The sequence below is a fragment of the Crotalus tigris genome, unplaced genomic scaffold (genome assembly GCF_016545835.1).
Source record: "Crotalus tigris isolate CLP2741 ecotype Arizona unplaced genomic scaffold, ASM1654583v1 scf7180000022411.5474196:2289641, whole genome shotgun sequence".
Taxonomy (NCBI): Eukaryota; Metazoa; Chordata; class Lepidosauria; order Squamata; family Viperidae; genus Crotalus; species Crotalus tigris.
The window spans coordinates 1,806,771-1,834,470 of record NW_024099112.1 but is presented as its reverse complement, the minus strand read 5'-3'; the positions used below and the strand labels follow the sequence as shown (position 1 = coordinate 1,834,470).

General features: G+C 38.1%; 1 protein-coding gene across 8 annotated transcripts; it reads left to right on the top strand.

Annotated features, from left to right (window-relative positions):
• Window positions 1-1,105: 1,105 nt before the first annotated feature.
• On the top strand, window positions 1,106-25,910 carry LOC120297010 (alpha-1,6-mannosyl-glycoprotein 4-beta-N-acetylglucosaminyltransferase-like). Of its 8 annotated transcripts, none has more exons than XM_039319128.1 (6): window positions 1,106-1,319; window positions 3,435-3,530; window positions 6,241-6,335; window positions 18,908-19,081; window positions 19,910-20,057; window positions 22,050-25,910. In XM_039319128.1, the coding sequence occupies exons 4-6, from the start codon at window positions 18,980-18,982 to the stop codon at window positions 23,195-23,197; spliced, it is 1,398 nt and encodes a 465-aa protein (XP_039175062.1). In that variant the 5' UTR covers window positions 1,106-1,319; window positions 3,435-3,530; window positions 6,241-6,335; window positions 18,908-18,979; the 3' UTR covers window positions 23,198-25,910. The 8 variants fall into 8 exon arrangements, with proteins under 8 accessions (XP_039175062.1, XP_039175061.1, XP_039175068.1 ...); XM_039319127.1 differs by having other exon boundaries at window positions 3,435-4,070; XM_039319134.1 differs by lacking the exon at window positions 3,435-3,530.
• Window positions 25,911-27,700: the final 1,790 nt, after the last annotated feature.

Below are 27,700 nucleotides of genomic sequence, written 5' to 3'. Positions count from 1 at the left end.
ATTGTAAAAACTATATGAAATCATAGTCTTACATGATGTAGGTGGAAAGTTCGATTGATATAATTTGCACCAATCTTTGTAAGACATATTGAAACTTATGACCTCCCACAACCTAGAAGAGCTTGAGAGGAGCAAATTATATTCTGGCAGACTGAATGCAGCCTGCAAATTGCTTTTTTTTTTTTTTTTTTCCAGAACTTAGTGCCACACTAAAGAACTAAATAACTAAGTCCTGGCAGTGAAAGTAAGAGCAGATTAAAAAAAAAAAAGATAAAATAAGATTTTATTTGCCTGTTTGCCTGCTTCAGTAAAATTAAATCTCTCTCACATATTTTATTAATCATAAATAGACTTGTATCAGAGAAAAATATGTTTGTGTAACTAGTTCTGTATACATTTAATTTCCTGTGTCACAATAATTCATTATCTGATTTCTGGTTTCCAAGAAGAGGCATTTTAACAGAGGTTCTGCAACTTCCTTGGCTTTTCCTGTACAGCCTTTTCATATTTTATTATTAATGCTGCTGTTTTTTCTCTTTTCACAGAAATGCTGCTAAGCTAAAAAAAAAATAGAATAGGTACAAAGTGCTTTTTCACTTGGATTGTTAGACTACTCCATTTGAAAACTCCCTGTTTGCTGCAACACACATGGAGGCATGGAGAAGAAAGAGGGAGAGGGAGACAGACATAGAGAAGGAGAGACTTAAGCCTGGAAGCAGAGCTTTTACAATAAATGTTAGTCAAAGATGATAGCTAACACATATGCATGCTAATTCCATAAATACACTTATGGTAGAATAGGCAATATTTTCTATGTCAAAAAAAGGGTTCTGCTATTCACTTCCAAACCACCAATATGGTTTCTTGGACCAAATTCAAATATTTCACAAGGAGATACTTAAAATTCTTCTCTTTTTCTTAATTAATTTTAGCAGGATTATGGCAAATATGTCCAATATTTCAAAGCCCTGTTTTACTCCCTTCTGTAGGTTTTTTTACATTGGTCCAACTTCCAGGATGCATTGGCTACAGTCTGTGGAGGCTGCCAGGAGTGGGGCAGAGAGGGGAAGCCTCAACTATAATCTGATTAAAGGAGGCTCTATAGCTGGGCAGCCCTGCATTCACTCTATCCACTCCTCTGCTCAAGTTGGTCGATTTCTTTTGTTAGTCAAAGGAATCGAGCACCTCTGAGGCTGCAATATGAAGCTATCTTTTACACCGATAACTCACACAGTTCTTGTGCTACAGACTGAAGTGTTTTTCAAAGGCAGCCCAGCCACAATTTTTAATGTTCCCAGCATCACCCAAAAGTTGAGCAGGTAAGTGTCTCTTTTCCTTCTGAACTTGGTATAGTGTAATGTAAGAGGCAAGGGAACAATTGCAGAACCAGAAACGATATAGTGAGAGGAACAAATAACTTGGATTCAAACTTTTATCCGGAGGGCTATCTATGTTGAAGACTAGGGTTTGTCAACCATGCCTCTCTAACCTGGGAATACCCCAAGTATATTGAGATTCTGGTATTCACTCCCAGCTAGCATGGTCATTACCTCCAAAAGACACCAGGGTGGAAAGGTTGGTCTGTGAAGAAGGAGCCACATGGGAAAAAAGAAGCTCCACACCATAAAAAGTGTTTTACTTTTACTTTCTGCCAGAGCCAGGGATATAACAACTTCAAGCATGATTACGAAGAAAAGAAATTTAAGTTGATATGAAAATGTTTAAGATCATGAGCTGAGTTTCTTCTTTACGGCTCTTTTCTCTGACCGTGATGATCCAAATTAATTATTGTGAATAATATTAATATAAAGCAGTGTTGTATTCATCGCCTCCAAGTGGAGTTAGAATTAAGTCACTTACATTCCTATCTACACTGGCATATGCATAGAAGTGTAATAGAGTGATTTGGATTATCTGTTTACATGTAACTATATAAATTATAGCATTTAATGTGGAAAATACTTCATGTAATAGGCATATACAAGGAGAAAGTTACTGCTGCAGAGCATAAGGAATCTGTAGGTTGTCTACACCTTGTATCTGCTTCTCCAATTACAGGGAGAGCTTAATTAATTAAGGTCCAGGGGAACAAAGACACTCTCTCTGAGTTTTGCCCCTAGACTGCAGTTTCCTGTTTCAGCAGTCATATGGCAGAACTGAGACATTTTGTAACTGCAAGCAACATGATAATAGTTGTTGCCCTGCAACTGAATTTGACTCTTGGTAATCGGTAGACAAGTCCTGGTTGATGTTTTGAGCCAAACATCGTAAGACAACCTTCTTATCTGGGGTGGACATGTGTGTGTGTAGGGTGGAAGAACGGGGTTATGCCCTGAAGCACTATGCAATGATTGTGTATTTGAATTAATACACTTATTTTTTTTATTAAAAAGTTTTATAAAAATTACAATATAAACCAAAATCAACCCACCCAAACCCCCCCTCTCCCTCCCCCACTTCCCAGAGCTGAGTACAGGGTTACAAATATGATAATCATAATCTAACTAACATTAACCAACTATATAAATAACCAAGTCCATAATGAGCTTTAACTCCCCTTTAACATAAATATAAACAAATTGAAAATAAACATAATAATAAAACATAAACAAGTTGATATCCTAATTATTGAACAATACAATCTCCAAATTGTTAAACAATACTAATACTAAAAATAATAATATCATAATAATATAAAATTCACTCATAGGTTAAATGAAACGAATTAATACTTATTGAATTAATCCATTTCTAGGTTGCTCAATACATAGGAATCAAGCTAACAAGATTTTGATCAGAAAAAAATAGAACCAATGTTAACACTAAGTAAGCTTAGTATGTTGTGCAAATTCCAGCATTAGATCATCTGACCAATTATGTGAATAGAGGCATTAAACTGTTAGCACCACCAAGTCTAAGCCTATTCACAAGTATTGCACTGTGCATATTTGTTATATAATCCAATTTGAGACTTTCAAGACTTCTTCTGATGAGGTAGGAAAAAACATGTTTAAAGTTTTTAAAAATCAGGCTAGTTTACAAAACATCATAGTAGGGATAACTGAGTTGGTAAAAGAAAACTTCTCTTTTATAATACTTTGGGGCTTTTTATTCTAGTCTGATGCCTTTTCTGGAGCTACTTAATAATCTGATCCCTTTCATGGTGTGCATTCACATAAATAGCCTCTGTCAATTATCCTACCAACTCCTAGTACATCCTGTGAAAGTGGAATAAAATGGCAAGAAGCTACAGCAGTCTGCCAATCAGTGATATTTGTAAATTATACTTAATGGTCATGTTTTGTGTATGTTTTTTCATTACTTACTTCATATGAATGTTGCTCTCTATTTTCTATCTTGTTTCTAAATAACTCAGATGAATCATTCTAAAAATGGAATTTACTATAATATAAATTCAATTTATATTATAACAGCTTGGCTCCTGGAGTTGTGGGCGCACCATCACTGAGGTTTTCAAGAAAATATTGGACAATTGTTTGTCTGGGATGATATAAGGGTTCCTGCCCCAGGTAGGGGGTTAGACCTCCAAGGGTCTTTCCTAGGATTCTATGATTCAATTTAAGTTACATTTAGCTGTGTCCTTCTCTCTTCTACTTCTTGTAAATCTACTTTAAAGGTGTGATCCATGACATGCTAGTTAAACCTTAGAGACATTTATTAAATCACAAAAGGACACATACTTGATTTATACAGTGATACTGCTTAAGATATATTCTACATATAAAATCTGACCAAGAATTACAATAGCAGTGCCCCAAAAGCAGGAGATGATGTTTCTCTGAACAACCTTCCTTGGCACATCGAAACTATTACATCAACAGCTGCTATTTCAAACATGTATCTTGGAAATAGGAGTTTTTAGCTTTTTTTATTACTGAAAAAATTACAAAGGGGAGGGGAGAAATTGTAACAGTAGTGTCACAATACAAGCTCCACCCCTTTGTACATGTATTGTGATATCACATGTATATATAAAAGGGTCAGAGCTCATGGCATATTTTAGCAATACCTTCAATCTTGTAGACGCCTCCAATTATTGTACAACAAAGGTAGGAATGATAGTTTAGATCCATGGTGCCAACTGAATTAAGAACTATTAAGATATGTCACGTAATGTGCAATAAAAATGCAACATTAGTTACCTTGTGTTTCACTTTAGTGTGCCTACCAAACAAAAGACTGAAAATCAGACTTGTCAGATGCTATATTTTTTCTATCCTGCTCTATGGAGTAGAGAGTTGATCTCTGACAGAAGGCCACCTGAAGAGACTAGAACAGTGGTTCTCAATCTGTGGGTCGGGACCCCATTTGGGGTCGAACGACCATTTCATGGGGGTCGCCAAACAAGGCTGTCCGCCATTTTTTCCCCCTTTTCTTTGGCCACGCCCCTGGCACCCGGTGATTATAAGTGGTTGGGGGGTCACCACAACATGGGGAACTATATTGTGGGGTCACGGCATTAGAAAGGTTGAGAACCACTGGACTAGAAGCATTTGAAATGTGGATTTACAGGTGGCTGTTACATATAAGCTGGGTTCACAAGATCAGAAACGAGGAGGTGATAAGCGGCCTGGGAAAGTCAAGGAAAATCATCAAAACAATTAAAAAATGAAAATTAGAATATTTCGGACATGTGATACGACACCCAGAAAAATTACGGCATACTCCATTTAATCCTCCAGGGAAAGACTGAAGGCAAACGAGGTTCAGGCAGAAGAAGAACATCATAGCTTCAAAATCTAAGGGACTGATTTGGACAAAACTCAGCAGCACTTTTTCGTGCGCTGCTGATAAAAACAGGATCACCAACATGATCGCCATCGTCCGATAATGGATATGGCACAAGAAGAAGAAGACCAAACAAAACTCTCAAATCTACTTATATTACAATTATGGAGTCCTGGGGGGCTCTCCGTGTAAGATCAATTTTAGTGAATGGGATTTGCTCACCCAGAGAACACCAAGGACTTAACAGTTCAACTCTGAGCTACATATATTCCCTTCTATTATTATTCAATTGTCATTCAATTTATAGTTTTTATTCCATCGTTACAAGAGACTATTCTTGCTACTGGGATTATTATAGCAGGGGAAAGGTGTTCAATGACATTTTCTCACTGAGATAAATTGGGCAAATTTCTCTTTCTTTTTCCTGTCAAACACCCAGTGGCATTTGAAATGTCATGCACTAGTGCAAACATCAGAGGTTGGTAATTAGTAATATTGCTAATAAGTGTCATAAAGTATCTTGCTTCTGCCATACCCTGTATCACTTTACAAATGTGTTTTCTCCAATATGGCTTTCTCCAGATATTTTAGCACTACAGTTCCTAGAATTTCCAATCCATTCCAAACATGAAAAATGTCTTGTTGGAAAAGGTTATTTTAAATATTAAGCATTTCTCATTACGTTATGGCTTTTTAAACTCAGTTGTCTATAAATCTGTTTCTCCTAAAAAATTCAAAACAGTTGTCCCACTGCTATAGAAAAAACATTTGGGGCACTGTCATGAGGAGCACTCACTAGGTATGATCCCTGAAGTTAGATGAACACATAGCCTTTTCAATACATTCTAAACTATATCATTATAATTTACCTCTTTGGGCTCAATAGTTCAGAGAACTCTTATTCCAAATGCATGTAGCATTACTTTTTTTTTCCATGTGCCCTTTTTGATTGGTATAAAAGAGAAAATAGCCAGTGTCTTATATAAAGTTCTTTCAAGGTAAGGTATATAAAGTTCTTTCAGGGTAAGTTCAATCAAAAGAGATTTCTTTTTCTATAAGTTTGTTTAATGTCCATTAGAAACCAGAGGTAGATAATTGTTATCTTGATTCTAGAAGTATTTTGAATGACTCAAATATGATTTGAAAGCTGTTCTATTTTATCACTCAAAGGTTTAAAGACAAGTGCAAGTGAACAGATTTTAGGGAAAAAAATCAGAACAAGGGTGGAGCACTCTAGTCAGAAGCCTAATTTAGGAAAGATAAGATTTCATAAACTGTTATGAAAGATGCAGCATGATGCACGATTAGACTTATTATGCAATTATGTTCATCTCCCATAATGGATAACATTACTGGAGTAGATTCTTTTCTCTCTGCCAATAAATTTAATACAGGATTATCAATATGACTGGAAGGCTCACAGAGACTATAGCAACTCTGTTCTGTGGCTTCAGAATTTTACTGTAAATAATGTGCAGTGTCTCCCCACAGGTTTATTGTGTGCACAGTGGAATTCAACTAGAAGAGTGGGTGATAGGAATAAAAGCAGTGATGGGCAGGTGAAACATGAAGAATTCCAAGTACAGGTAGTCCTTGTTTAGTGATTATAAGTGGTACCAGCAATTGTTTTACTAAGTATCACAATTGGAAATCATGTAACTTGACTTAAACATCACTTCCCATTCACTCATTAAGTAAAATATCATCTGACCACAATTTCTGATTTTACATCTGCGTTTTCCATTAATTCTATTTGTCACAAGCAGGTTGGGAAGCACACAAATGTTGATCACATGACTTTGAGATGCTGTATTGGTTGTAAATGTACGCCTGTTAGAAAGTATCTAAATGGCAATCTGGTGACTACAGGATACTTCAACAGTCATAAATGTGAGGATTGGTGGCAAGGCTTTCTTTTATATATACTGTCATAATTTGATAACATTAATAACATGGGAGCTGAAACATGGGAGCCAGTAAGCAAGGATTACTTGTGCACCCTGGTTCACATCTTGATGTCAACACAGAGGTTGGGAGTGGAATGAAATGTTTGAAGAAAAGCAACAAGAAGAAACAATTTAGCCAAAGAGTATACATGCTGATATGTTATATGTGCAAAGAGCATACATTTTCTCTGTATGTTCCTACCTGTTCATTAAATTTTCTGTGTGACTTTAGATTTGAAAGAGATTTCCCTCCAAAGGAGGTCAGGGACTCTAATCAGGCTTGCTTGGCATTAGAAACTTAGAAATTAAATTTCATGTGGTACCAAATCTGCAAGTGCTACAAAATGTTTCCTTGGTCATTTTCCAAAAATTGAACTTTTGGAAAATGACCAAGGAAACATTTTGTAGCACTTGCAGATTTGGTACCACATCTTAATTCCATTTACCTGAGAATTTAATGAGGAGACATATATGGGACAAATAATACAGGATTACAAACATTGTATTTGTTTGTTTCAAATTTGGTTTGTCAAATCATAGTTGATAACCATAAATCATCATTACGATCCCAATCCTTGAGTAAACACATCATGGTAAGTCAGGCTCAAACAAACAAAAAGATGTAAAGGGGAAAAGGCGCTCTGTGATGCCCAATCCCAATTAAAGATGAGTATAGTTACAGGCAGTGCTTTTTTTTTTGTAAAAAAAAAAAAAAAAAAGGTGTGGGAACTCACACACTTATATAACCTGCCTTGCCTACTCTACAAGGTTCCATCCAAAAAAGGTGCCCAAACTCCATTCTGGGCGTTCTATGACAAAAAAAGCCCTGGCAGGAGTTGGCAACCAGAACTATATGTGCATCCACGTTTTTATCCCTTTGACTCCACCTAATTTACCATGGAATGGGAACTGCCAAGTAGGGACTCTCAAAAGTTGCAGGCCAGATTGAGATGCTGACTTAAAAGAAGAAGAAAAAACTTCCTATCGTTTCCCAGGAAACTTTTCCCTTTAAGCTCCACTGATTTCAGTCGTATTGGAGCAGATGCGGGAGGTGTGGGGAGAGATGGTGGTGGGGGGGGAGAGGAACACAACTTGCTGGGAGTTCAGCGTCGCAGGAGAGGAGGCAGCGAGGCTGGTCAGAAGGTTCCTTAGCAAGGATTGGCCCCTCTGCCATTTCCCACACATTCGAGGAAAGAGAAGAAACGGTAATTAGTGTGCCTATTGGAAAAGCCGCTTTAAAGTTGGCGAAGAGACAAGAGTAGCCGCGGCGCCCAGAAGGTGGGCCCAAAGGCGGGCGGTGCTCAACGAGCTGCGGGGATGCTTCATCAAAGCAGGAAGAGGCGAAACGCGGGGGAGCCTCGGGGCATCCACTTCCACGAGGCCACCTCGAAACACCGAGCTTTTCTTCCTCAGGCGAGCAAGGCTGCGCACGGAGGTTTGGCCAACGGTAACGATTCCCGTCAAACATTCCCTAAGTGGATGTTAGTCCCCTGGTGGGCTGCGCGTCGCGGAAAAGGGCCAAGGCTAAGTGGAAGTCGCCATCTCGGTCTCGCCGAGGACGAAGTAAATGAGGAAGACGAAGGTCGGCGTTTCCCTCAGATACGGCGCCTTTCGGCTCCTCGGAGGCTGGAGTTCAAGGAGAGAGAGAACAAGAACCCGGCCGGCGGAGAAAGAAGTGCTGCGTCGCGCCTGAGGAGCCAGCGCCATCTGCTCGGCGTGGGCATGACGGATTACTAGGAAAGTCAGGCTGGGCTCGGAAGAGATGCCATTTCTGATCTCGAGCTTAGCCCACAGTTGCCGACCGCGCGGCAGGGTAGGCCGCTCTCTTTTTCTGCACCGAAGTGCATAAATCTCGCGGGCCTTTACGCTATTTTCTCTGCAAGACTCTAGACACGTGTCTGTGTTGAGATAACATCCAATTAAATCCAGGAGCGTTAAGGCGAGGTCTGCATTCCTTGGGAGAAAGGTCGGCTTGCGTCGGGGTTGGGCTGCTGGACAAAGCGGCGGAAAGGCGCTTTGCGGTAGGGGAGACGAGAGGTTCCCCGCAAGGGCGTTGGGGAAGCCGCCTCTCTTCGGATTGCTCTTTGCACGAAGCCCGAAAGACGGAAGGGGCGCTCCGGTTTGTGCTGGGGGAAGTTAACTAAATTCAGCAGCAGTTTCTCGAAGTAAGTGGTCATTTGTCCATTTTTAGTTTTCCTAGCCCTACTTCTTTTCCAAAACCTCGGAAAAACTCCAAAATATACAACCTGTTTCTAAATATGTTAGCTTCCCTTCAACAGTTGCTATCTCAGATTTAAAAGTATCTGGTATGAGATAGAGCATTTGTTTACCATTAATTGTTTAAACGTTCATCTGGGAGCTTAGATCATCAAAGTTACTTTTTTGACATGTGCTTATTCACATCTCTAAGGAAGGCAAGAGCAAAGTTGCCTTGATTTATATATTTTCAGCGGACCTGTTAACAGAGTCCCTCCAGGGGAATTGCTTACTGTCAGGATCTACTGTTGATTTTGAATGTTGACTCGTGTAGTTTATTGAGTCTAATAAAGTGCTTAGGGATAGATAGTGACATTGATCCTTCTGTCACTGCTCATTTTGAGAATCTTATTCAGAGCCTACCAGAAGGAAGCTGTTAAACACATTAATATGCAAGTTGATTTGAGCAGGTGGACAACTTCCTTAGGAATTCTTATATATAAAGCGAGTCCTCTGCTTCTGGAAATTAATAAAAGCATAAAATCCCTTTTAAAAGATAAAAAGAGGCTGGGCATATAGGACCAGCTAATTACACCCCCAGAGGTAAGAGTATAGCCAAATTCTGACTTGTATCAAGCACTAGTCTATGGATTCCAAAACTGCGTAGTTTGGCATGTCATATTCCAGTAGAACTTTGGCAGCTCTTTCCCAAATTTTGTATGCTTGCTCTCAGTATCAGCTTGTACCCAATCTAGTAGCTGATTCTCAATCTAACTAACTTTCTGTACGTGCTTCAGAAATTGAGAAATCAACCAAATGAAAGGGCTTAAATTTTCCAGTACCAATCTTATTTCAGCTAAAATGCTTAAATCCAATGTTGATGTGGGTAAAACAGTTCTGGCACTGCTATTCCCCTTTATTGCAAAAACAGTCTAATTTTTAAATGATTGGAGCATAAGCAGACTTTATTTGCATTAATATAATAAATTGTGCGATAAACATAAGAACTCCACAGTTGACAGTTATCAAAGTTATACAAAAATAAAATGTTGGAGATTCCTGTCAAGTACAGGAAATCAGGTTTATTGTATGCTAATTTTCTTACAAGAATTTGAACTACTAAAGGTCAAAGCAAATTTGTGGTAGATAAGAATCAACAGATTACAAGGTGGGCTGGACTTAGATCTCTTGTGGGTGCAAAGGAACTTGAGACTGATGATGCATTTGACCCCTCGGGCTCAGCCTGGTTGTCTTTGCAGTTTAATGCCAATGCTCAACTTTTTAACCTAGGTTTTTAACCTAGTGATACTATCTTAGTCCCTATTTGGCTTTAGGGGAGCCCAAAGAGTCAATATTGGTTTCGGGGGCTTAGCCTGTAATTAAATAATTAAAGTTGAAGATTATGGTCTTCACTAACCAACTAGGGATATACAAGCAGTAGTATTAATGAATAGATTAATTGCTGTAAATAAAAATAGGTGCTAACTGGCTGCTGAATTTTACTGCCTGAAGACCAGGACCTTTTCCTAAGATTGTTTTTATAGACAAGGAGACAGGATTGTCACAGTGGCCCTGAAGCCCTTTATGGTCAAATTGCTGGGTGGAGCTCTATTAGACCTAGAAATAAAGTCCAACTTTGCCTCATTTCAGTGTCTATTTCTGAGTGCTCTGTTTCAATCAACAAGACACATGACTTATGCTGTATTTTGACTGGACTCAGAATTACTGAGAGTCGATAGAAGAGTAAAGTTTTTCATGTTCAAATACTGATGGAAATTATAATTTTACCCATCTGTTCTAGCTAGATGCATAACTACAAATCACCTATTGACCCAACAGCCAGCTATGTTAAGACTCTGTCTGAATATTTGACAGTAATCTCTAAGCCCAAATATTTCTATCTGCTCTGTGCTCTCTAGTGGGCTATTCAGCAGTATAACATTATGTGTCTGTCTTTGAAGACTGACAACAGTCAGAACTATTGATGCATTGGTTTTTTTCTTCCATAAGCTTTTTCATGAGGAACTGTTATTTATTTTATTTTATTTATTAAATTTTTACACTGCTTGCCTCCCAGCAATTCTGGGCAGTTCACAAATAAAAAGCATACACAAAAACAATAAAATAGTACAGTAATAAAAACAAGAACAACAAACAAGGCAACAACCAAAAGCAAACCCACGCTACCTAGAAGAGAGCTTCAGTCACCCCTCACCCAAAGCTTGGGCTTCGAGACCCTCTGAAAACACCATCAGGGTGGGGGCCATCTACAGCTCAGGGTGAACCTCAACACATATCAGCTTTACAATATTTCTAACACAGAAACTTACAATTTTTTTTCTTTTATCAGACAAGCACTTGATATTACATAACAAAATAATCAAATTCTGTTTTTTCTAGAATCATTAGAACAGTGGTTCTCAACCTGTGGGTCGGGACCCCATTTGGGGTCAAACGACCATTTCACGGGGGTCGCCAAACAACGCAGTCTGCCATTTTTTCCCCCTTTTCCTTAGCTGTGCTACTCCCTTTTATTCTATTGGCTTTCGAAAGCCAATAGGAATTGTCCAGGCTGTCTCTGCCCTGCTGAGCCCGCCAAAAGTCCCATTCTGCAAATGGTGTTGCACCAGTTGAGTAGTCCTCGACTTACGACCGGTTGAGTAGTCCTCGACTTACGACCAGTTGGGGGTCGCGGCATTAAAAAGGTTGAGAACCACTGCATTAGAATGTTCTAGTGCAGGGCTTTTCAACCTTTTCACCCATTATACCACTTTTAGGATATGGCAATATCCAAAAACCACCAGTTGCCTAGCAAGGTATCAAAAACTTGAGGTTTTTATTGTTGTGAGCGTTTCTGTTGAGGATTGGTAGTGGGGGTGGGGTGGGGGGTGTTTGGTTTTTATTCCCACCATCTGCTGGGTGGTTGCAGCAGGTTTCTTCACATGACCCTGGGACACTGTGACTGTCATAAATATGAATCAGTTGCCAAGCATCTGAATGTAAATCACAAGACCCTGGAGATGCTTCAACATTCCAGCTGATCAGTGCTTCTTCTGGGCTCAGCAGAAGCGCCAGGATCAGCACCGAGCTGCAGCTGGAGCCTGGCGCTGATCCTGGTTTTTCCACTGAGCCCTGACAGCCCCAAAGAAGCGCCGATCAGCTGGAAAGCGGCACTGATCCTGGCGCTTCCGCTGAGCCCTGACAGCCCTGCAGCTCCAGCCATCCCTCACTCAGGCTTGTGCAGTGCTGCCAGCGGTTCAGCTCATTCCCCTCCCCCGCTACCACTTTTCTAGGATGGTCGCGTACCACCTGCCAGGTGCCAATGTACCACAGGTGGTATCTGTACCACTGGTTGAAAAGCCCTGTTCTAATGGAACCTCTGCCTCATTTATAAATGGGATATTTTTATTATATTTCTGTTAAATTTTAAATTGAGAAATGAAAGATGTTGGACTGTAATAAAGAGTTGTCTTGTGGGGCTTCTCAAGTAGCAATTAACATTGCAAGAGCTGAGTTGTTCTTTTGAAACAGCTATTTGCAGAACAAATCTAAAGGGATCAGTTTTTTATCCGCCTATGAGTGTAGCCTAAAACATATACATGAGGAAAGAGCTTTTGTTCTGCCTTAGCAAATCTCTATGTACTATTCCCTCTGTTTTTTTTAATCAAAGCATAAACCTGAACATGTGTATCTAGTATAAGTCCAATTCCACTAAGTAGAAGTCACTCCCATTTCAAGAATCCACTTCTTGAAGCCCTGGTTTTCAACAATTGCTCCCTTGGCCAGCCCCTGAGATAGGTTGTATCAGGAAACAGGCAGGGTGGATGAGATTCAGTTGCTTCTCTTAGAAACTTCAGTGTCTTTCTATTTCCCTGCATTATGGTATCCTTTTCAAACAGGCTGCCTGGGCTAAGTACTGGAAGTATCCCTTAGCACTCAGTCTGTTCCTATTGAATGGCTAATTCTAGAACACTGTTGGCTTATTGCTTTGTCTCTCCACTGTCTGCATGAAACTATTAAGAGATGATTTGTTGCATTTTTTAAAAATGGGCTGGCAGTAGGGATGAAAAAACTGCTGATGTTCAAATCCATATACGGTAGTATTTGGCAAGATGGCAAGCAAAGCAATACGTGATGTTGAGTTGGTATAATAAGGATATTACCCTATTAGATATATGGAGGTTTTTCTTATGATTGCATTATTTTTCTCAATATTTTAATGTTATTTTTGGCAAAAGCTATAGGAAAATACAAAAGTTTAATTACGATTATAGGTAGATGTCCAACCATTAATGTATTTAACCTTACAAATACAACAGGGTTTGAAATAGCCTAAGGCAGTGGGTAAGTGATGAGACTTTTGGTGATTTCCTCTTCCTCTTTTTTATAGCTGATGGTAATGTTGTTCTTTTAGCACAGTGTTTCTCAACAATGCTGGCTGTGGAATTTTGGGAGTTGAAGTCCACATGCCTTAAAATTGTCAAGGTTGAGAAACACTGTTTTAGCATACAGAATATTATAAAAATCAATCAAACAGTTGAAGTAATGTACTAATTCAAAATAATTTCTCAAAGTATTAGTAGCAAGTAGCTGAATCAATCAGATGCCACTTCTTTGAGCTCATATCCACTAAGGCCACTAGATTGAAAGGAGGTAACTCCTTCCAGTAAGCTTGCAGGCTATTTGTCAACATAAATGTCATCTGAATTCAGCTTCCTGCCTACACTTCAATAAATTCCTTTTAAATAAGAATCTGAGGTTGAAATCTTGACCATCTGGGGTCCAGCATCATGCTATTGCTCCCAATTTATAGGGATTGTTTGAAGGTTCTTCAGATTAATAATAACCTGTAATGCAGGTTATTAATGTTTAACTCAGTTTTCTTGATACTAACAAGTAACAGTAGTGTAGCTTTTATACTTTCAGCAAATCCTGACTTTGCCTGGGTTAAAAGATAAAAGTTGGACTGTGGCTATACTCTGATGAATGACCAGTCAGGGCTTCATATCAGATTATGATAATTAAATTCTTCCCAAGCTGGCCCAAGAAATTTAGCATAATAGGTTTTTTTGCAGAAAATTAGGAAGCCAATGCATACAGATCTCTCTCTAATAGCAATTCAGAATATTTCCTTCTATAAAAGTTAAAAGTTTCAACCCTGCTCTCCTTTCCACTTTTGTGAGTCAACAGTCATTTTCTTTTCTTTGAGGGTTTCTACTATATATCCTTTACAAAAATGGCTTGATTTGGTGTGAGAATTAGAGATTCCTGCCTAACGTCAATCTTTATTCAAAGAATTCCAGAGATATAGGGTAGACTGGGAAGTAAAAAGCCTTCCTAGCAAGGAGGAGGAGGAAAAATGACATTGAATATACTTCATGAGTAGCTCCTCCTTTGTTGTGGAAAAAATCACGATACTTACATCAGAAGACAAGACCATGAAGGGTTGGAGAAAACAGGCTTTATTTGTGTACAATGATTCAGAGCATTCGCATGACAGATTCTGAACCCTGAGTTACTCCCAGGGTGTCATTTTTATACAGCTTGCTGCCCACGCTTAACCTAATAGATGACTTCTTATCTACCTTTAACACACTAAAACAGAGAAGTTTATATCTTGAGGCTACACAAGGAAAAAGGAGAAGTTCACACAAACAGTTGTCTTACCACACGGGTAATATTTTACACCATCTGTGACTTTCAGTTGACACTTCTTGTAAAAATGTTTCTTCATAGAATTGCACACAAGTCACCACACTCAGCCAGTTTATAGTATTAGTTAATGCTTTCAAAACATCACCTCTGTTAATTAAAATATAATTCAAAAGTACTTTATCATTTCTCTTAATGGCAATATTCCATCTACCTCACTTAATAAACTCAGTTCAAAAAAAAAGGCAAATTTCCATAAAGCCACCTCCCAGCAACCAATACATCATGAATATCTTATTGGATCAAGGGCAATATATAATCAAACCTTCCTAGAGAAGCAGACAGACCAGATTTCTCTCTCTTGCATCAGAGACCGAAACTATACACAGTCGAAATAAAGTTCAGGGTTTTTTAAATAACTGCTATAACCTCTGTAGAAACTCTTAAGACTCTGAATATCTAACATGGAATTTAAAAAATGCCTCTTTTGCTTTCATATCTCTGACTTGAAGACAAACCCAATGTACTATACCACTAGTTCAGTTTTTGAAACAAGTAAGATCTGTTCCACTTTATCTCGCCTTTCTAATTGCCCAATAACCTGAATGGAGAAAAATTCCACTCATGGATTAGACAGTGACCGATCCTGAATCATCACCTTCCCACTTATAATGCAGTCTTTTCTGCACTTCTAGGAATAAATATACCATAGTATGCTCAGTCAATCAAATGCCTAGCTAGACTCCCACAAATAACCTATTGTAGCTTCGTAGTGGAAATTCCATAGCTCTATTGGATTCCTTTTTTCCACTTTCAGGGATACCTTTAGTTTATGACCCCCATTTTTTGGTCTTCATGAAGATATGTTTGACTGGCTTTATAGACCTGCTTTTACAGACTGGATACTATATCTGGGAAGAGAATCTTTTTTGTTACTGATGGTATTTCAGGTATCTCTAATATTTCCCCAGACCTGCAACAAACTATGATGTAATAAATCCATTTTTTGCACCACTGAAAGTCTCCTTGGCTAACAGGCTCCTACAAGTCTTTGTCATTGCTTTCTGGAATATTGCCATTTGAAAAATGTTTATGGAGATTCTCACAGTTGCCTTTAAAAAAGCATCTTTGGGACATGCCAATTGGAAAACCAGGAAAAGGAATTTCTGTGCTGTATTATCCAATTTGATATCCTTCTGTTTCAGTAAACATGGTGAGTCAGTGACCCAGAATGGGTCAAGGAAGACACTATGCAGGATTAAGTATTCATGTCTCAGCCTTAACATCAAGATTATTAGACTCAATAAGGATGTGTGCCTTGCTTCCATCTCAACTTTCCCAATCAGAATTCGCTGCTGATAACTGTTTATATTCCTCCCACTATCTCTTATCCTCATAATCCAGAAATCTGGTCAATAGCAGAAGTCTAGAGCATCAGGCTAGAAACAAGGAGACCATGAGTTTTAATGTGGCTTTAGGCACAAAGCCAGCTGGATGACCTTGGGCTAGTCACTTTCTCTCAGTTCTTGGAAGGAGGCAGTGCTAAGCCACCTCTAAAAAAAACTTCAGGGACTTGTCCAGGCAGTGTCTGAGAATTGGACCAACTCCATTTTGTGCTCTTTGGATTCCCCATGCAAGGCTCCTTTTTGGAAGACCTAAAGAACAGGCCGCCTCATCTCCAGGGAAAGAATACTCCATAGGGCAGGGGAATGGCAGAGAAGGCTCTTTTCCTAGATCCTGCCAGCCCAGAGTTCTTTAATTGATGGGGTCTGCAACATACCTTCCCTGCCTAACTGCGTGGGCTGGGCCAATGTAATGGAGTGAAGCAGCTTCCATAAGAAGCCTGGCCCCATGCCATGTAGGGCTTTATAAGTCATAATCAGCAGCTTAAATTAGACCCAGAAGCCAACTGGTGCAGTTCATGGAGCAGAGATGTTTCATGTGCCCTTCTTTTGGGACCCAAAACAGCTCAATATGCTGCACTTTGCACTACTTGGAGCTTCCAGATGCTTTCAATATATACCTAGCTATTCAATATAGGAGTAGTTTCTGGAGTGAGAAAGTTTTATTGCTACAGCTGTATAAATTTGTCACATTGTTGTATTTGTGAAGTAATCTGTAATTGAATTTGACTCAAAATCTAAAGATAAATATAAATCTTATCCATACTGTTGTTAATATTTCCCATACCTTCCATGAAGAACAATAGAAATTTGGATTGTTTTTCATTTTCTTCTACTTCAGGAATTTTCTTCATATTGAATGAATTGCACTCAACTACCTGCTAACTCATAACACCCAGAAATTGTTCATAGGATCAATCATCAACAAGCAGTCAATATCTTATAATATCTGTCTATATAGGTATATCATCGTGACTTGTATTACTGCTGATAAAATTATTTTAAGGAGTGTGTTTATTCATTGCTTGAACCAAGAAAGATAATTTACTGCAGAGCTTTATCTATTTAATGGTTTGCCAATGTGTGACTCAGTACACTAACTGCAGTGTATAGCAGAATATGGTTTTAACTCAAAGAGGATATTAAAAACTTGGCTTATCTCTTCTAATAACAGAGTTTAACTACATTGACAGAGGGATAGCAAATAATCTACTCAAATTAAAATAACAGAATTATTTATTGTAAAACAATTAACAAATTATTCCCCTGTTGTTGCAAACCCAGTTACACAAATCTATTTTGGATGGTGAAGTCCTGGGTGCTCTTTGAGTTTGATTGTTTGCTTGCAGGCATTTCATTAGCCAACTGCAAAAAATCATTGGGATGAGACAGTTTATACTACTTTTATATACAGTAATTTGCCCTGCCAGTATATACAGTGTTTTCTCCTTGATAGTTCCTTGATTAGAGTATTTCTTTTCTGCTTAATTGCCTGCTTATCTGATGTTGGCTGCTGGAGAGGATGCATTCTGGTCTTTTCGTTTCCTTCTCAGCTTTTTTATAGTCTCTTTTGGATGGATGGAATGAATGAAACCTGTTTGAATGTAATTAAATTAAATGTGTATTTTTATAGCCAAACACATTGAGCCACCTATAAATTAGATGAACAACCGCTCAAAGAGGAACTTGACTTTGAGATAACGCTGTACAGAAACACTTTGAATAGCCTTCAAAACCACTACTAACTTCCTGTCCGAAAACCAAGAGTTGGGTTTACCACTGATCTCTCACAACATAAAGCAACAGCAGTTCAGTTTAAGTGAATTAGCATTGGCTTGAAATACTGTACTGAAATTCCTCTGATAAAAATATTTTCATCAGAATTAAACTGCTGCTAACTACATTGACTGATTTAACCTTAAGAAGTCTGGAAACAAACAGTTTATCAAATTTCCAAGTGACTGGGTTCACAATTTCTTTACAGTCCTCAATGCAGCCTATCACAAATCTAGTTGCTTCAATTACAGCTGAAGAAGATCCAGTCCTAGACTGTTGTTGTATGGGATATCTTAGGGCTTGACTCTGTCCCTGAATAGGGACTGTAGGGACATAAAAAGGGAATTTAGTTGGCAGGATTAGATTAAAAGTATTGTGAGTTGAGTGGACTGGTAATTTGAAATCTCATTAGCAGAATCATTTTTTCAAAATTCCCTCAATAAAATATGCTTATGAACAATTGCCTGGCCAGACTAAATATCCTGACATGCCCTTCTTTGTAAAGCTGAGACCTCCTACAAAGGTTTTTTTCCCTTCAGAGAAGCCTCAGATTTTTAGAGTTTGCCATGGTCTGGCAATAAATACCTAAAAATTCAATATTTCAAAGTTAGCAGCAGAAAAGGCAAAGATAAATAATCTGTTGGATAAATAATCTATTTTGTAGATGCAAGAAGCTCTTGAATTTTGGAAGGATATCTGTTAGCATCTTCTGTATAGTCTTCTTGACACTTCTGTAATAGTAAACTGCCTGACAAGACTGTCAATAAAATTTCATAAGATAAAATAAGATAACCTTTATTGTAATTTTTTTTCCTGTGGGCAAAACGGCACACATCAAAAATAAAATTTAGTTGCCCCCTCTCAAAGTGAAACATACATGACACACACCTAAACATACATGACACACAACACATGTATAGACCCACAGCCCTACATATACATAACAAATAAATATTAAATGTTTGACTTGAATCATTTTTACATTTCCCAGTTTCTTTATCAACTGTACTTTTTATACTAACAAAGATAAATGTTACAATTTACAATTAACTGATGTTAAACTTTTGGGACCTGATTTACCTCCAATACAGATGTGTTGGCAATACAGTTTGTGTCTGACCCAGTATGATTGTGGTGTGTAAGGACATTGAGAAGATGTTTATAATATCCTTTCTTTTTTTCCAGGTGACAGGGTGAGAATTGAATGCCTGCAGACTCACTAGCTTCCAACACATTCTTTCCAAAGTGTCAGGTGTCATGAGGTGTTCCCTGAAACGATCACTTGCAACAGCCTTTTCTCTGTTTGTGTTGCTACTCATCATGAATCTGGCTTCTTGGCACCATGAAGAGGTTGCGATGGTAAGTGTAACATAACACATTTGCTGAGAGAGAGGGAAGAGGGAGAGAGAGAAGAGAAGAGAGATATCACGTGAAGTGTTAATACCACTTTATAATGCCTTGGTAAGATCACATTTGGAATACTGCTTCCAATTTTGGTTGCCTGAGATGCTAGAAAGAGTACAGAAAACAAGCAACAAAGATGATTAGGGGACTGGAGACTAAAACACATAAGGAACAGTTGCTGGGATAGGGTATGTCTAGTTAAATGAAGAGAAGGACGAGAGGGGACATGATAGCAGTGTTCCAATATCTCAGGGGCTGCCACAAAGAAGAGGGAGTCAAGCTATTCTCCAAAGCGCCTGAAGGAAGGACAAGAAGCAACGGATGGAAACTAATCAAGGAGAGAAGCAACCCAGAGCTAAGGAGAAATTTCCTGATATTTAGAACAATCGGTGGAATATCTTTCCCCCAGAAATTGTGAATGCTCCAACACTGGAAAAAGTTTAAGAAGAAATTGGACATTCATTTGTCTGAAGTGGTATAGGATATCCTGCCCGAGCAGGAGGTTGGACTAGAAGACCTCCAAGGTCCTTTCCATTTCTGTTATTCTGAGTTTCTCTTTCTTAAAAAAGGTTTATTAAACGTTGGAAGCTCAGAGAGGCTTTTTGTGTTTTAGTTTCTAAATCCAAATGCATGGGCGGATTTTCTTATCAGAAAAATAATTATATTGCAGCACTGCAATGAGAGACAATGACAAGTTCCTGCTTTACTGAAATCATGTCATAGCCATAGAAAGTACTGCACTGATTGGGTGAACATTTACTACTATTGCCTGTTTCTGCACAGAACGATGTTCAGCAGTGGGCTCAAAGAGTGGGTCTGCACCATACTGTGTCTCACTGGACCGTTTATAGCCTCCGAATGTTTATCAATGCCACCAACACGTTGAATATCTCTTATGACTACCTTGCTGGTTTGCCTCCACTCCGGAAAAGTAAGTACCAGGAAAAAGCAGATCAGTACAGGTAATTCTTGAGTTATGACCACAAGTGGGACCAGAATTTCTATTGTAAATTAGTGCAGTCATAAAAGGAATGACCAGGCCCAATTTTACAATCATTTTTACCACAGGCATTAAGTGAATCACCATGGATATTAAGCGTATTATGCAGTTGTTAAACGAAATTTGCTTCTCCAATTGACTTTCCTTACAGGAAGCCAGCTGGAAAGTTTGCAAATAGCAATCATGTCATTGCAACCCTAGTAAGTGCAAGCTGGTTACCAAGTGCCTGAATTGCGACAAAGTGACCATAGAGGTGGTGCAACAGTTGTAACTTCGAGGACTAGCTCCAAAGATAAGTGGAATTCATTTTAGGACATCCAAACAGGCAAGCCTTTGTGATGGCTAAGATTTTTGAAGCAAAAATAAAGCACTGTTCCTATCTTTAATCAAAAAGTACTCCAAGAGAACAATAATCTTCATGCCGATTTATTTCGATAGATAGGACAACTATACTGCTTTTCTGCTCAGTGGTAGCCTCATGCTGACACCCAGTGAATAATAGATCTAATAGAGCAGAGTGTGTAATGGTAGATCTTTCTTCCTCGTTTCTGTTTCCAAGTGGAAACAGGCTGTTGCTATTGCTCAGACTCTTAAGAGGATGCAGTTGGTTGGTGCATCTCATTTCCATCTCAGTGGCTCATTTATAATTTGGCTCCCCTTTCCTTTAGCAATCAGAATTTTGGTTATATCTCACAATAGTTAAGGAGAGGAAAGGGTGCAAGCAGAGGAACAGGCATGTACTAAAAGTTTTATCTATCCTTTTTTGGTATGAGTGGTGCCTTTGAGTCAGTATTGACTCCTGAAGTCTGCTTGGACAAGTCCCTGCAGTTTTCTTGGCAACATTTTTGGAAATGTTTGCCATTGCCTCCTTCATAGGGCTGAGAGAAATTAAGTAGCCCAAAAGTAACCCAACTGGCTTTGTGCCTAAGGCAAGATTAGAACCCACAGTCTCTGGTTTCTAGCCTTGTGCCTTGACCACTACACCAAACTGGCTTTTATGTCTTTCCTACTGCCTATGAAATATAAAAGGAAGAGGGTACAGAGTCTGATTTAAGAAGAATAAAGCAGTACTTCTGGGTTGTGGGTCTATGTTGTGGGCACCTGGCCAAATATGCCTTTATGGAACCATTGCCACCTGCACTGCTGATGGAAACGAGAAGTATGCAGCTATTGGTCTCTAATCAGCTTCATCCTCCCCCATGTTTGTGCTCCTTGTTTATTGTACTTTTATTGTGGAGGACCATTTTTTCCTTCTATCTTTGTTTCTGATCTGACTTGGCCAGAAAACCACTAGCTGCATATTATAAACTCAGTGAAATTTTTCAAAGCATCTTAAGGAAATGCATTGATGTTCCAGGTAGCTCTAGTTTTTTCCTGGAATATTTAAAGGAGACAAAAGCAAAATATGTCCTAACATGTTTGAAATTAACAGATTTATTATATTGCAGGATTCTTGTTTCTGTTAAGTGGCCCAGGCTTTCCAATCAGGTTCCACGTATACCACAGATAACAGGAATTCAATTTTCATAATCCTATAACAAGCATGACTTGTTGGAAAGGCAATGTATGAAAGTGATACACAATAAGAACATAATAAAACCTCTGCTGCATAAGATAACTTTTTTTGAAAACATACATAAAGGCAATCATTACCTCTACATCTGGACATGGAATTGGTCTAAATATTTTAAAATTACTAGAACTAGAGTTGTTGCCTCTCTTGTAATAATTTCCACGAGTGCAAAATTACTTTCCTTGTTTGTTCTAAAACTAGTGACAGTCATTTTTAATTAATGCCCTGGGTTTCTTGTTGATTGATGCATATACCAGCTACATTAAGACTGCAAATATACAGAATAAATAGGTACGTGACTTGCAAGGTTCAAACTTACAAGATGTATATACTTTTTCTTTTTACTGCAGAGTTTCTGACTTTAGGACTCTGTTCTGTCAAGCGGATGAGAGTGGACTATCTCCTGGATACCCTGACATCCATCTTTGAACAATCTTCTCAAGAAGAGCTGGAGGAAATGGTGGTAGTGGTACATTTAACAGATCTAGAGTATAAATGGAATTCTCAAATGGCGTTGGAAATTGCCAGAAATTTTCCTGATCAGCTCCATCAGAGAAACCTAGTAGTTATCCACACACCTCTTGAGTATTACCCTCCCTTGGAAGGCCTAAAAAGGAATTTTAATGATCCTGAGGATCGGGTCCGCTTTCGATCAAAACAGAATGTTGATTATGCTTACCTCATGAACTTTGCATCCAACCTCTCCACCTACTACCTCATGATTGAGGATGATGTCCGTTGCACCAAACACTTCCTCACAGTAATCAGAAGAATTCTGGTATCCGAGGAGGACACCTCTTGGGTCACTCTGGAATTTTCCAAACTTGGTTACATTGCCAAGCTCTACCATTCTAGTGACATCCCCCAGCTTGCTCGATTCCTCATGCTCTTTTACCAAGAGATGCCTTGTGATTGGCTTTTTGTGCATTTCCGTCTCCTGCTTACACAAAAGGAGGAAATTCGTGTCAGGCAATCCCTTTTCCAGCACGTTGGTCATTATTCCTCCTTCCATGGTACACCAAACAAACTGAAAGATGAAGACTTCGAAGAGGATTTTTCTAAATTCCCTGACAATCCCCCAGCAGATACAGTAACCGATATTGAAACATTTCTGGATCATATACCCCAGAAGGCTTACAGTAGAGTGATAGGCTACTTTTGGGGTAAGGCCCCTTCTTCTGGCAATTCCTTCACAGTTATCTTTAAACGGGCTGCCCCCATCTTCCGCATCCAGATCCATACAGGCTCTCAAGAATACCCAGATAGCTATCTCCATGATGGGGTTGTAGCATTGGGCACTCATAAACTGCATACATCAAGCTCACATTGTGCTAACTATGTCACCATTGGGCACTTTGACAAAGGAAATTTTGACAAGCAGAACCTAGAGAATAGTACTGCCTCTGACCCTGACTGTGTGCACATTTTGGTAACTAACACTCAGACTGAATCGCTGATCATAAATAACATAAGCATCTGGATAAAGCCTAAATCCTGACTCCATTTGAATGAGCAGGATCTCTCACAGTATAAGAACATTGCTTGCAGACAAGATCCTTTCTGGATACAAGAATACAGGATGCGGTGGAAGAAGTTAATTCTGTGTTTTCAGTCCTAATGATGATATGTTTGTGATCTATTATCTTACAGCATAAGAGCCCACCAACAATGTTTTTCAAAAGAGCTACAACTTGCATTGTCTTCTGCTTGTCAGAGACTCTCCTTTTCCAATTGAGTGTTTCCAGGGTTATTTTGCATCAATCTTTTTTTCATTCTCCCCGCAACAATGTAGCTCTATATGAAAATACAGTAAGATAGGACAGGGGTCCCCAACCCCCAGGCTGCAGACTGGTACAGGTCCATGGCCTGTTAGAAACCAGACCGCATAGCTGGAGGTGAGCAATGGGCGAGCAAAACTGCACATGCATGTGTGAGATCTAGGTTGTGTTCTCCATCGCCACCCCACCCTGGTTCTTGAAAAAATTGTCTTCCACAAAACTGGCCCCTGGTACCAAAAAGGCTGGGAAGCACTGAGATAGGATGCTGAAATAAGCTCAGCTGATAGTATTAGGAACCAACTGTGTTTCAAGAACAACTTCCTGTGTTTCTGTTATTCAAGCTTCGTATCTTTAAATGGTAGTTTGGAAAGATGGAGGCTAAAAGTTCCTTGAAGCATAATGTATAACTTTAGATCTGTTAACTTCTAAATCAAACTCAAGGATGTGCTCTTTGGCTTCAGAGATAGGTTGTTCTAGCTCCATCACTGTTAGTACTTGAATTGAGAAGCCACATAAAGAAAAATGATTGTGTTTGTGTTGGGGGGGTTTCAATAAGGTTTTAAATATATCTATAAGAGCAAGTAGGGCCAATGAGTCACTTCCACAGTTTTGCAAATGATAAGTTAATAAGTGAGTAACATTCACAGTTAGATGAAGTAATTTTTACCGAAGTGCAATCTTTTTTCTAAAACCATAGGAACAATAATTTGCACTTTAGCATTGCTGAAGAAATATTTTTAGATATTTTTTAACAAAATTTGTCCAGACACACATTTAATGAATTTTTCTAATTTAAAATTATGATTGCATAATATGTTTTACATAAATGCTGACTGATGAATGTAATTTAAACAGCTGTCACCATATACAAAAATAAGTAGGGTTTACTGTTAATTTTATATTTGTTGCATACAACTTTTTTTTTCTTTTCCTTTTTCTGTATTTTGTTTGTAATTCTTGCTTTTTTGTTGTTTTTCATTATTCTGTAATTTGTATTTTATTTTTGGAAAAATAAAAAAAATTAAAAAAGAACTGTAAAAGGCATTTCAGATTAGCATAAACTGTGACATTGTCATCTGGAATGCAAATTTATTCTATGGCCCAAGTTCAAATTGAAGCAGCAGTATAGGTCTTTACAGCTGAGTCAACTGATGACCAACCTTAAATTCTAGCTATTCTATTGAGCACTTTCAACTCTCCGTTTTATTCAGCTTTTCTAATTTTCTTTAAAACAAACACATTTAACAACAGTTTTGATCTCTTCATAAGAATTGCAAAATCCTTGTGGATACATGAATCCATATTTTAAAAAACTATTGAAGTTTTACAGAAAATTATTATACACTAAATTGATTGTCATTTTGACATATATTCTGAATTTTAATTCTGGATTTCTTTTTTATTATGTGATCTGTTCTCAGGAATGTTTGAATGAAAATATAACAAAATATTTATACAGATTATATTACATGGTACATGTTAGCTTTTTAAAGTGTACCCTATTATAAAAAATAACTAATCCAACTAATATGAGTAACTATGGAACCACTTTTGGTTAAATTATACTATCTATTCTGATTTTTTATTTTTTTGCCAAGTTAATATAAATCAAAACTTTCTAATCTACTGGAACAAGGTGACATTCACCTTGTCAGAATCTCAGAAGCATGTTTTTTTCTTCTTGCTTTTGCATAACTGGAAAATTCTTAGCGTGACCAGTGACTTCCCATGTAGGCAATTAACATGCAGATAGATGTGTCCTAAAATAAAATTAAGGTTACAACAATGTAAACTATGCTGCTTGTATTAACATTTGCAATGCAGCTTTTGCAGAGTACTGAAAATTAGGATTTCTAACGGAGAAGAACTCCCTGGAAGTAGTTACATGATATATTAACTCATAGTTTGGATTGTACATTTATAGTGATCATATATCCCCTTTTGCATAAGTAATATTATGCAGAGTGAAGGAGAGGAATAAGAAATAATATTTCAAAGAAATTAGATTAAAGAAATTAAGGGAATAGGGTATATTTGAATCTGAATTACAGAATATATCTAAAGCTGAAGAGTTTGGACAAGAAAGTAGGCCTGTACAATGCTTTTAAGAGTGGAATCGATCCCAAACAATTGCTTCAGAGCGCAAAGGACTTCTTGCCATCAAGTTACTAAAGCAGCCATATCGTTTCCCAGGCTCATATGGCTATTTCTGGGAGGCTTTTGCAGCAGCAAACCCTGGAAACAGATGTGACCACTTTTATTAATTTCCAAGAGATGTTGCATCTGCATTGTCACTCAGCTTTTCAGCATTAAATCTGGATGCACAAATGCAACAGAAAACCATTCATGAAATGGGTGGAAGTTGAAAGTTCAAAATTGTACTTTTTTCATATTTGAGTTTGTCAGTAAAAAATAAAACCTCTTTATGCAGTATTCTGATCAGAATTTATTTAACTACTATCACATCTGCATTATTAATCTTCAATCTGGTAATAAAATACCGCTGCAAAATATGATCTCTATTCTTCTTCCTGACAAAGTGCACAAGAGTATCCCTTGGTACATTTCTTAACTTTGCAAACTGCATGTTGATTCCATATGCTTTATCAAGTTTCCTTTTCACATCATCATCATCATTCCATTCCAAAAACAGTTGGTTGAAGATTGAACAATCTTTTCTCTGGTGTCTTCTCCAGGATCTTCTAGAACTGCTGTAAATCTCAAGCAATTTTTTTCAGTCCCAATAATGCCACATTGTTAAAAACCTTTCCCATCTTTCTATTTATTACTTCTATTTTATTTTCTAAAATTTCCACTTTGTCATTAATTTAACTTCTCCTGTAACTTTATTTTATTATTTTATTTATATTTATCCCATCTGAATTATTTGGACAAGTAACCCAAGGCACACACATTCCTCCTATTTTCCTCACAATAACAACCGTGTGAGGTGAGTTGGGTTGAGAGACATTGACTAACCCAAGATCACTCTGTCGGCTTTCATGGCTAAGGAAGTACTTGAACCCATGGTCTCCTGCTTTCTAGTTTTGTGCCTTAACCACTAAACCAAACTGGCTCTCTTGTCATATAGTTTCTTTAATTTGATTTGTAAGGTTTTTTCATCTTTACCGATTTTTCTTCCATTCTCACTTCAAAAGCAACCAGCTCACTTTTAATAGATTTGACAGATTCAGATTCCGCCCCCATTTCTTCAGACATCTTTTGTAATATTTCTAGGTTATATATATACTCTTTGCTGTTTGTTGCTTTCTGCCTCACCTTGCAGATTTTCTGGTGATTGCCATTCTTTTACTTATAATTCAAAAGTAAAAGCAAGTCAATTAAAAGGATGAAAATGAAAGTTTCTCCTCCCCCCATCTTTTATCTTTTTATCTTGTTACTTTCAAAGACCTTTTTTCAACTGTAAATTGACTGTATCTGAAAGTAATTAAGAAAGGTCAAACTCAATGTCCTTTAAAAGGCTGCACCTGCATATGTGAGCACACTGTTTCTTCCTCAACTCCATTCCACCTATTCATGAGAAAACCACAGGACCTCCATCCCACAGACTCAGCACAAAGTGGAGAGGTCCAGAGTGCAGGTGGGCAATCACTTAACCTCTCCTTTATCCAGAAAAGCTTTGCTGACCAGAAATTGTTGACTTTCATTCACTATTTTCAGCTCCATCTCCACTCCTTCAGAGACATCTAATCTGCCATAGAACCTCACTTGGAAGCCCAACAACCTCCATGAGGATCTTGAACTGATGAGTGTATATAACAGAGATGCATGACTATCACTGTCATTGTTGCTAAATTTGGACCAGTTGAAGCTTCAAATATTTTTCAAGGGCAGATCCATGTAAATACATTGCACTAGTTGAGCCATGAGTTAACTAGGGCATGAATGACTGTACATATTGTTTTACAGTCTGTTAATAATAGTACTATGGTGTGTGTTTTGCTTTCTATTTTTAAAAGATATACCTGAGTTTCCCCTTATGTACTTATTTATTTATTTATCATGTTTGAATATTGGTATAATCAAAGAATAACTCCAGGGAAATCCAAGGTTCAAAAAAATCAAGCTAGTGGCCATGACACAAATTTAAAAAAGGTACAACTTTGATCACACAGTTGCAATTGCCATCTTTACTTTTTTTAAACCCACCTATAGACCTCCATCCTCTCACCCTTAAACAGCTTCCCAAGTTAAATTGACAA